This window comes from Zonotrichia albicollis, chromosome 6, assembly GCF_047830755.1.
Source record: "Zonotrichia albicollis isolate bZonAlb1 chromosome 6, bZonAlb1.hap1, whole genome shotgun sequence".
NCBI lineage: Eukaryota > Metazoa > Chordata > Aves > Passeriformes > Passerellidae > Zonotrichia > Zonotrichia albicollis.
The window spans coordinates 9844810-9856378 of NC_133824.1; the positions used below are offsets into that span (position 1 = coordinate 9844810).

Sequence of the window (11569 nt, forward strand, 5' to 3'; positions counted from 1 at the left end):
GTTGGATTTTATCAGATTTTTGAATAAAAATGTTCAAACTGAGTCAGGAAAGTAGAGTGACTGCTATTTTCTCAGCACAAGGGGACAGACATACAGTGCAGTTCAGATAATGAGAATTTATTTTCATAACAAGTGCTGTGTCCATTTCTAAAAGATGGGGTATGGATTCCAGTTGTCAGATAGTCTTGGAATAACACTGATAATAACAGTCTTGGAATAACAGCTTGTTTTGTAATGCTACTGTATTGCTTGTTCACCTAACTTCTAGTGAAGATAAATGGGGGTTTAGGGTTTGAGGGATTTTTTTCTACTCCACATGGCTTAAGAGTTTGCATTTGGATTGCATTCTCTGAAAACACCTGGATCAGAAGTGCTTGGCTGATGGAAGAACCTAAGGACACTTCCTCTAAATCCTTCTGTGGAGGAAACTCCTTGCATAACCCAAGAGTTAAAGGGCTTTTTAAAAGGGATGGAATTGGCTTGCAAATCCATTCAGTGTATTGGAGGCTTTTCTCTCCCAGGCAGTGTAATTCCTTGAGTCTGAAATGGAGTCTTAACATATGGAATATATTGGATACAGTATTGACTGCACAAATTCAAGTAGTAGTGACAAAAGAAAAATGTTCAGGTTACACAAAGGAACATGCAGTGGACTGAAAAACACTCCTGGATTCAGGCAGAAGGTATCTTACCTTCTTTCAGAGTAAAACGTGCCAGTCACAAACTAGAAACAGTGTTGAAATTGGGTTTTTCATTACTTACCTGATGTTATGTGTATGTGACTGTACAGAATATGTGTAATGTATGTAGTTTTTCAAGTTATTTTTTGGTATACAGTTGACTGAAATGTTCTGGTTTGAGTGTCCATTATTAGGCACCTGAATAAGTAATAGGACCTCTGAGTAAAGTATTTGATGCTTCAGAAATTGCAACATAGCATAGGGCAAGTTTTAAAAGTTCATCCTGCTTCTTCAGGGGTACAGAGCTGCCTAATCTTAAATTTGTAGGTTTTTGCAATACAAGAGAGTTTTTAGTGATATTAGATACATTTTCATTTTCAGCTGACAAGTTATTTAAACTACGTAACCTGTACACATCATTCAATTATGTTATTCAAAAAAATTCATCACTACACCCTTCAACTTTTGCCAAGACAGACTGTGTTCTAAAAGTATCATAATTCAAAAATTTAAATAGAAAATATTCTGCATTTGTTTTTGAAGTGCTTCCAGATTGCTCAATGCAGTCAGCTGTGCTCAGTGAAAATAAACTGTCTTTACACCTGGAGCTGCAGTGACACTTAGCAAAATCATGTTGATTTTTGGCTTTACTTAAATTTCAGCTGGCAATATTTCCAGTTGGATAGGTAAAACCCCATTTTGGATTTATTCATTTTAACATTTCTCAGTTAATGTCATTTTCATTCATACTGAGGGATTTCTTTTTGTTCTGCATGATTTTATTCAGAGCCTTCTGAACCAGTGTACTTATGGCAATATTTTATACAAACATTCTCTTAATTATAATAATTTGGTCTGTCTTAATAGGGAGGCCTCGTTGGACTTGTAGATTATCCTGATGATGATGAAGAGGATGATGAAGATGAAGATAAAGAGGAAACTTTACCTTTGTCAAAGAAAGCAAAGCTTGAGTCATCATAATGGCAACTGCTGAAGAATATTACCAGTTGGGGAAGGATTTTTTTCCAAAAACAAAACAAACCCACAGCAAAGCAGCAATCTTTTGTGAATTCCTGTGTATGACACAGATCAACCTATACAAATGGATTTCTGCCAATCAAGTGCCAATTCAAAGGAGCAGAAGAAGGAGAAATACTTCATTTAGGGGAAAGACTTATGCCTTTGAGCTCTCCAGCTTGGACCACATGTTGCCCTTTTCTCAGGGAAGGAAATGGAAAACAAAACAAAACAAAAAAAGAAAAAAAAAAAAAGCCAACAGGGCAGGAGTTTTGTTAGTGGAACTCTGGATTGGCTGGTCAGTTGCTACAATCAGAATATGCTTTCTTGGACCACGTATGAGACTTCTGAAGAAAAGGCGGGTTTTGCCATAATTCTTCACTAGTTAAGAATGCCAGCAGTTTCTTTGTATAAAGAGACCTGCCTTTGAAATCGTACATTCTGAACATTTTACTCGAGCTACAACAGGTTTTAAAAACCTCTGCGGGGGAGGGCCGAATATAAAGTTTCCTCTTTTTTTTTAAATCTGTTCCCTTTGCCCTTTAAACTGCAGAAATTTTTTTTTGAGGTGGGGGATTTGTTTGTCCCTTCTTGATTAAAGATTGAGTGGAATTCTAGATGTGGTCACTTTTGTGTCATAATTTTTTTTGCCCCCCTGAGTGTATGCTTAGTTGTTGAGTATATATTTGGGACCATTAAAATTTTTTGATGTAATATAATCTCACTGTTGTGCTGGTACCTGTTTCACACTGTGTAATTTTGTTCTGCATCACAGTTCTTAATATGTTGAGGATTTTATGGAAGATGGTAACGTTTTTATTGGAGAAAAACATCTTGCAACAATGTGCATAAAAGCAATACTATTTTGTGACTAAATATTTTATATTAAAATTTACAGTAGTACCTGTTGAGAGAAAAATCAGGGAAATTGGATGAAATAAAAAAAATTGAACCTATAGATAGGAAATTAGTATTCCAAAGAGACTGAAATTTCATAATGCAGAACAGTGATGGTAACTAACTCACCATAATGCAAGATGGATGAATTAGGAATACCAATATACTGACCCATTTGACTTAGAAAAATAGAAAAGAAATAATTAAAGCTGAAGGAAAACAGCATTAGTGGTATTTAAAAAAACCCTCTTGATTCCCTTTGGAATACCAGTTTTCATGAAAGATGGTTGTAGAATAAACTCTTTACAAGGACACCATCTTTTGAAATTTATTCTGATACTCAATTGAAAAACAGCAATTAACTTGGTCTGAATCAATGACCACCTTCTTTCCCCTTTTCCCAAAAGTCTAAGTAATACTAATTTGAAATCAGGCATTATATCCTGCTTCCTACAGAAGATGGCTTTGCCCATCAGTGCTTCCTGTGAAGGGTTGTTTATTCAGTTCCTTTCTTACATCTGTTTTCAAGAGCCAATTTCCTTTTGGGCATTCAAAGCACCAGGTTGCAACAATCTTGATGTTTAATGCATAAATGTATCAATACAAATAGAAATAAGAGAAATGAGAATCTGAGGCAGGATCACAGGTGATCACACCCAAGGGTAGGTGAGCACTTTGTTTCTGAACGTTGTACATGGCATGGCAGGTTCTGTGCCAACCACAAAGGGCAAAGCTTCAGTGCTTGGGCTTTATGAGTACATACCAGCCAGTTTGGATTTAAATAGAAGTGGGCATCAGGGAAAAATTACTAGCCATCTTTTCCTCAAAGAGTTCATTCGTGGTCACTTTCTGAGGTTGAGTTTTTATAATGTCTTTGAAATGTCTGTGACAGGGCAATTCTCAGCAGTTTTACAGAGGTCAGGAGTTATGCACATGGTCACTGCAGGATTAGACACAATTTGCTGCTGCAGGTTGAGACCCCATGCAGTTGCAACAAACTGTCTGAAACTTGATTTTTGCAGCTTTGCTGTCAGAGCAGACATTGTGACAAGGAAAGCTTCAATTTTGCAGGTTTTCTGAATTAGAATCTAAATCCAGCTCAAGATGTCAAACTTTTCTTGAGCATAAAGCTCTCAAAATTCATCCATACAGTCATCTGCAAGTCTTGCAGGATCTATCTCAGGAAACCATTCTTCTGAGTTGGTCAAAAGAACACTTATGTTAAAGATTTTTTACTGTTCCTTCAGCAATCAAGTGCTTGAATATTTTGATGTTTGATGCTACTGTCTTCCAGACTTTCAGATACTTTCATAATACTTGTAGGAATCTTGGATTTTGAAACATTACATTTAACAGAAGTATTATGCTGAAGTTACTGGGCTTGGTCAAAATAATAATGAAATCAGGAACTTTTTGAAATTTTTATATCTTTATATTTGTATGAAGCTCTGAAAGGCTGGTAAAACATTAGGCTGCACATCTTTTAATGCTGTCTGACTTGTGGTTGGATGGTTACTTGTCTTCCCAGTTACCTGATGCTCATAGCCTGACAGGACATGTCTGCACAGATAGAATATATTCATGGGAGTTGGAAGTAGATGAATGGTGGGTATACTCTTGCACACTGATGTTCACTTTTGTATTCATGGAAACCTTGAAATGTATTTTAGGGGAAAAAAATACAGGGATTGCGAGAAGTGATTTTTTTTTTTTTTTTTTTTTTTAAAGAGTGAGTTTGAGTTTATAGGTGGAAGAAATAATGTTTGGAAACAGTGTCTGTTCTAGATCTTTCTTTGGGCTGATTTTTAAAACCATTTGTCCTTAATTGCAAGAGACCTGCATGTATATTGTACCAAGCATAGCTCAGTCGTCTTAATTGCATTTTAACTGTACCCTGAAGTATGTTTTACAGGGCAAACCCTTCAGTATTTACAGGCAAGAGCCAGGGTGTTTAAATCATCCCTCTGTTCCTTCACTGGCAGAAAGACTTGATGCTGATTCCTTGGATGAACTTCCAAGCTTTGAGCCTAGACTTACTGGGAATACCAGACAGAATGTGTGTGAACTGCCTGGTCCCTCAAAGAACCCACCCACTAATGAAAGAAATTCACATGATCTGGAATATTTCCAGATTTTCTTCTAATGTGTGCAGAGTGTGGCTGCATTCAGGTTAACAGTGCACATAAAAGAGATCTCCTGTATCATGAAGGTGAAAGGATCTAAAACCTGGTGTATCTAAACAGTGACTTGTTCCTAGAATGTGCTGTCTGTAATGTGCCTGCTTGGCAACAAAGATCAGGCTGTTCATCTATTTATTCATCGCTTATAGCCCACCCGGGTGAGGCATCATGTTCTCATGGAATTACATGCCAAGTAGGCCCAATCCTTTTAATGTGCTGAGGATGGAACTGTTCAGATTGGGTTTGCCTGTGGTTTTGCATTCCTGCAGAGAGGGTTAATTGGAGCAGTGGTGGGGTGTTCTCATGCTGCTGCTGTGGTGCTGTTAGGCAGGCAGCTGCCTTTGCAGCCCTGCACAGTGAAGTTGGTTGTCTTGCTAAAGGATGTTTGCTGGCATCTGTAGAGTGGCCTCCCAAGTTCAGCCTTACCCCTCTCAACCATTCTACAGCTGCAGAGGCATCCTGGAGCAGTGCTGTGGATGCCAGAGCAGCCCTGCAGCTCCCCTGCCAGAGCAGCCCTGCAGTTCAGTTCCCCTGCCAGAGCAGCACTGCAGTTCAGCTCCCCTGCCAGAGCAGCACTGCAGCTCCCCTGCCAGAGCAGCCCTGCAGTTCAGTTCCTCTCCCTGAGCAGCCCTGCAGCTCCCCTGCCTAGAGAACATCATCTCCCATTCCAGGTAAGTTGTGACAGCAGGAGATGAGATGGGTCACCCACAGCCTACGTGTAAAACCGAGCAAGCATTCAAAGAAGAGAAGTTGTCCATGTGCATGCTCTCCACCACTCTGTCTTTTTGGAGTCCAGAAGAAATGAAGGAATATCCAGCTCATAGTTCAGTTCAGAAAGGAGCATGGTGTGCTGCAGATAAATGAAAACCTCCTGTGGGAGGGCCTGTAATGCCCACCTTCAGTCAGAGACATAATTGAATGTCTTAATACATGTGAGGGACACATAGCTTGCTGTATTTTAGGTTTGTCTTGTACAGAGCCAGGAGCTGGATTCAACTCTTGTGGGTCCCTATTACAGTGACCTTAGACGGTCACTGTCGTGAGAGAAGGATGAGAATCTTGTTTCCTGATCAGAAGGCTTGATTTATTTATATAAGATATATAATACATTATAACTATACTAAAAAGAATAAGAAGAGAAGTTGCAGAGAGCTGCTAAGCTAAGAATAGAATAGAAAGAATGCATAGCAAAGTTCTGTGTCCAGGGAATCTGTCCCTGAGCTGCTCCTGTGATTGGCCCTTAATGGTACACATGGAAGATGAGCCAATCACAGGGACACCTGCTACATTTCACAGCAGCTGATAACAATTGTTTACATTCTTCTTCTGGGGCTCTGCTTCCCAGAAGATGGACAAATGTGAAAGAAAGGATTTCTATGAAAAAATGTCTGCGACAGGTCCCTTCCAACCTGTGATATTCTGTGGTTCTGTTCTAGGTTTCTCTCTTGATTTTCATCAGTGCCTGGCTACCTGATGAGCTGGTAGATTTGATTTGATACTGCTCTAGTTGCAACCACATTCACTGGACTATGAATCTTGTGAGGGTTTAATATAAATTAATAGAACAATTGAAAGCTGAAATGAACCCCTGTGGACTGCTGGAATAAAAAGCAATTAGAAAAGGGAGGGGGAAGATGCCATCTTCTGTATCCAATTGTATGTATGAACAAGGTAAAAATAATATATAAAACAGTAGATAATGTTAAAAAAGCAGAATGCTACTGGCAAATGTTTGAAATAGCCACTGATTTACAGTGATCTCAGATCTATACCCATGGCCTTGCTGTGCACTGTAGAATGTAGAGTATAAAGACAGGTAGGAGATGTGAATAGCCAAGTTCAAAAATGGGGTTTGAACAGTATTGTCACCACAGGAGATTCCTTGTGTGCTCTGCAGTGAGTCTGCAGTCACTCCAGCATCTGTGAAATACCAGTGTTACAATGAAAATAACAATTCTCTAAAGCATCTGTAATTAAAAAAGTCTCACTTCCAAGGGAGTAAGTCAAGTCCATGTGATTTAAAGTCAGTTTCTGTCCACACTGACCTTCTCTAAATAACATTAAATTTTTATATAATTCAGCTGGAATTAAAGGCACCTTCTGTGTTTCTGCATTCAGTGCACATGATACATAAAGTACTGACCACCAATTTTTACCATAATCTTGTCAAACAACTATATCTAACTATCACTGGACAGCCTTAGTTTTGTGCCTTCTGTCACAACCCCTCAAAACTGGAGTCTTTCATTAGTTCCTCAAATTCTTTTCTCCACATCTGTGACTCTTGCACACAGAAGTGAATTTGGGGTGCAATTTGAGCAGGTAGCAGGGTCACAAATTTCCTCGCTGCCGTATTGTTCACTGTCCCAAGAAATGGCTCTGCTCTTAGTAGGTATCAGAGATGGTGGTCCCAGCCCTGCTGCCATCTACCTCCCTGCTGAGGCTTTGGTAACTTCTCCCTGGAGTGTTTTCCTTCCTTTGAATTTACACTTTCCTTCAACTCTAGCCAGCCCAAGTATCTCCCAAAGCTGCTTATAAAACTGCTGGCTGTGCTTGCCTATTATTTTTACCTCACCCCCAGTGTCATTAATACAGATATTGATACACTCTTGTAAACTAAAATGACAAAGCAGCAGTCTGAAAACCTAAAATTCCCAGAAGTGCTGGACCTTCAAAATCACATTCTGTTTTTATAAGGATATTTGCTAGTTATGATTGATAGGAATTGATACTTATGATTTCAAATATTTTCATATTAATAAAACATTTCTTCTCTCTCCTTGCAGGCCCCTGGGAATTCCTCCACTGCTGTGACACTCATTGCCTTTCTGAAGGGTTCAAGTCAAGGAGGTTATGTCACCATTTTGTGTTTGCCTGGGATGTTGAGTACTCCTACCTTGCTTTCAAGTTCATGCAAAGAGCCATAAACTGCTGGTGCCCCTTCATCTCCTCCCCATATCTTTTGCTTGTATTAACTTTATTGTTTGCCATGTGTATTTGAGTCTCTATTTATTTTTCTATGGACTCAGAAGTTTATGAGATATTTATTCTGCCCAAACTCTCTCTGTATTTTAGATTCTGTATTATGTTAGTCTCTTCAGGAGCCCAAGCAGCTGGCTTATATTTCAGCACTGAACAAACATGTGCCGAAGGTTAATTCTAGGGGTTTTTTCTGAGAGTTTCTCTCTGAATGCTTCAGATACCAGCCATAGACTGTAAATCACTGGAATCCCACCCCCTGCCCCCGCATTCAGATTGATCCAAGGCACATTAGCAAATACTTCTAGGGGTTTATTTGTGTTTTGGTGGCACGTACAGATTTGTGTCTCATTATTCTCATTCAAATTTCTTTACTGCTTTTCTCTAAACAAACAACATTGAAAACAGCATTTCAAAATCGAATATTGTGAGGACCCAAGCTACCTTCCGACCACCTTCTTTTTCTCCTGGCACACACTGTTTACAGCTCCAGTCTCTACTTAAAGCAAACTTGCTCCATAGCTGAGAAGTTGGTTCATAAACAGTCAAGTCATATTTACAAGAAAGCTGCTTAACGACAGTCCCAAGCAAAGGAGGAGAAAAAGCTCTTTCCTGATTACAATGAGTTTAACTCTTGTATTGTAACCTCATGAATTCTGTTACTCCCATCCCTCAGCAACTTACACTTCAGACAGCAGATGAATGGTGGAGCTTTGTTGATGGTTGTACTCGTTGCTAGGGGACAGTCTCAGGGGGGTGAATCATGCCATTTACAGTCAGCCTAAAGGAACATTTGGAAATGTCTGAGCTTAGAAAGTTCCCTCTCTAGTCTGTCCTTGGAAATCGAGTGCTTGGTGGCCGTGAAAACTGCTTTAGAAATAGACATGATGATAACGGAGGCATTAAACATACTGGTGTCTTTAGTAGCTTGTAACTATGTCGGTATCTTAAATCACAATTCTGGTGCTTTTTAATTGTTTGATAATTATGTTCTTAGTTAAAAGCTGACCATGTGAAATGGTATCAAATCAAAATTATTTCAAGTCACATTAAAATTAAATACTACAAATTTTCATCATTGCTCTACTGTAAGAATGCAATTGCTTGTAAATGTCTGGATCTGAACTTTCTCGGATATATTCATTGGTATTTATTTTATTTTACCTGCTCTGGGAAGGCGGCAGCTTCAGGTACCATCAGAAAGAACTTGACCTGTAGTAGGTGGGTGAGGTTTAACATGATACATCTCCGGTGGAACACAGGTGGGTGAATAAAAAGTGCTCCCACTATAAATGCTAAGGCACAGTTTGGAGAGGACGTGGAGGAGGCACACACCCAGCTGGGACTGACAGGTACGGCACAGAATTACCGAGGGGAAACCCCTCCGCACGCATTCTGGGGCTCGGAGCCAGGGTGTTTTGCCCAAGGCGGGCAGCCTGCCCTCCGCAGCCCCGCGCTGCTCCAGGGCTGCTCCCGGCGGAGCTCCGGGCAAGCCTGGGCTCGTCGTGCCCGGGGCAGCGGCGCTCCCCGCCCGCGCCGTGCGGCCCGGGGAGTGCGGGGGACTCGCAGCCACCCAGCATCTCCCGGCGTGCTCCCCGCGGCCTGCAGCCCTTCGCAGCAGCGCATCCCCCTTGCCCCGTGCGTGTTGAAGCAGTTTATCAATGTTTTCCATGATCAGCGCTCCCAGCGCGTTTCAAAGCGAGCCAAGTGTCTCTGCCCGCTGCTGCTTCGCTGTCGGCATCCGAGCGGAGCGCGCAGCCGCTTCCGCCGCCAGAGGGCGCCCGGCCCCCGCCCGCCGCGGCCGAGCTGGCGGCATCCGCGTCCCCGACCGCGTTCCCGATCCCGCACCCATGCCCGACCCCGTTCCCCATCCCAACCCCGTCCCGCTGCTGCGGCTGCACCTCCAGCACCCGCCTCCATACTGCCCCAGGCCAAATGTTTCCTGTAACGCAGGCAGTCACCTTGAATAACGCGCGAGCATGTGGCAGCTAGCAGCATCCCCAGGAACGTTTCCGGGATAAGAAATTTGGGGTTTATGACCGTGCTCCATGATGCGCCCTCCCTTTCAATTGTGTTACTACTGGCAACACCTGGATCGGACTATGCAGCTGTTGCTTCTTTTCAGGAGTCTGTCCTACAAATGAGTTGCATCCAAGTTGTGAAAAGTGGGGAAGCATTCTTGAATCTGTCTTCTGTGAATAGCTCTACATAGTTTTCAAATTCTAAGGTGTTTTGCTTTTGATTGTATTGATTAACACTCACATCTGTCGTAAGCACTGCAATAAATGCTTTGAAAAATTATTTAATAAAATCTTTCCACAAGACAGGAAATCAAAAGGCTTCAAGAAATTAAAGTATGGCAGTCCATGTCTTTGAAATGTTGAGAAACTATCAACCATTCTTTTTCTCTCCAAGGCTGTTACACTCAAAAGCATATTTTTTTCTCCATCCAACTGCAACACACGGTTTGCTTGCAAAACTTCCTTATTTTCAGGTCCCGAAATGACTGGAGTACATGACTCACATAGTAAAGGGTTAATTTAACCACTTGTGCCATCCTGGTACATCCTCTCAAGAAACTGAGAACAAGCTGCAATTCACATGAGCAGGAGTTATCCCTCCTTGTCTACAGGGCTGCCTAAAATGAGGATCCTCATGAAGCAGATCATTAAACCTGATCTTTAGTGGGACAAACAGGCCTCTGCAATGAACACCAGTGTCTATCCCTTGGTAATTGTTCGCTTGCAAACTTCTCTGGTCCCTCAGGCACAACAACAGATGTCTCTCCCTCAGCCGATGCACAAGAACACATGTACCCAGCCCCTTACCAAAAATACATATCGAAGGTAGGTGGTTAATAATAACCAGAACTTCGGATGTCTCGCCTGACTGAAAGATCCAAAATTTATTTTGTGAGTTCAGTATGATCGAACGAGAAACCGGCAGAATGCACTAAGAAGTGGGTGATGCACAGACTGATAAACGCCAGAGACAAACGATTACATCTGTGAAGAGTAGAGCAAACTGTCAAACAGAAACCCTGACACAACCAAGCCCCACTGTGTGACACCCTGCCTTACACTGTTCAGCTTCACGGCTAAATTATTTCTCTTCAAGTTCTGAGCCTGCGATAAATAAAGCAGCAATCATTCAGATTACGTGTCATTGTTTATTTTCCTAACTAAAGATGGGGTAAATTCTGGCAGCCGGTGGGCGCTGTGGCAGACGGACGGACGGCCGGCCGGGGCTGTCGGCCGGGCTCCGCGGGCCCTGTCCCGGCGCGGGCGGGAGCGCCCTCACGGGCACCTGCTGCCGCTTCCTTCCGAGCGGGAGCGCAACAGGCAGCGCCGCTCGTCCTCTCCGAGTTTCCCTCTTACTTCTTTGAGCTGCGCTAAGGGCTTTACGCGGCACGTCTGGAAGCGCTCCTGTGAATTACTTTGTGGGGAATTAATTTCGTGCTTTTTAAAGCGTAAACTTCGGACCCGCGCGCTCCCGCTCGGCGCTGGCGCCGTTCCCAGCGGAGGAGGGCGCGGCGCCGGACGGCTCCCAGCAGGTACAGCCGCCCCCGGCGCGGACCCGCGGGCGAGTTTGCTGGCGAGGCCGCGCATCACCCCGGTTACAGCGGGAATGAGGCGCGGCCGCCCCCGGGGCCGCCCCCGCCGGGCGGGCAGAGGCCGCGGCCGCTCTCGCTGCCGCGTGCGGGCGATGCCCCGACCCCACACCGCGGCCCGCCCCCGCGGCCGCCCGGGGCTGCCGCCTATTGGTCGGCACCGGGCCCCTCCGCCCCTCCCATTGGCCGCAGCCGCTGCCCGTCAC

The 11569-nt window shown here is 43.1% G+C and overlaps 1 protein-coding gene across 1 annotated transcript in view; it reads left to right on the forward strand.

Annotated features, from left to right (window-relative positions):
• PPP4R3A (protein phosphatase 4 regulatory subunit 3A) overlaps positions 1-2314 on the forward strand; it is a 42114-nt gene extending 39800 nt beyond the window's left edge. The window contains exon 15 of the mRNA XM_005483158.4: positions 1548-2314. Within this exon, the coding sequence (XP_005483215.1) occupies positions 1548-1661 (114 nt within the window). The 3' untranslated portion in view covers positions 1662-2314. The remainder of the gene's footprint in view (positions 1-1547) is intronic.
• Positions 2315-11569: the final 9255 nt, after the last annotated feature.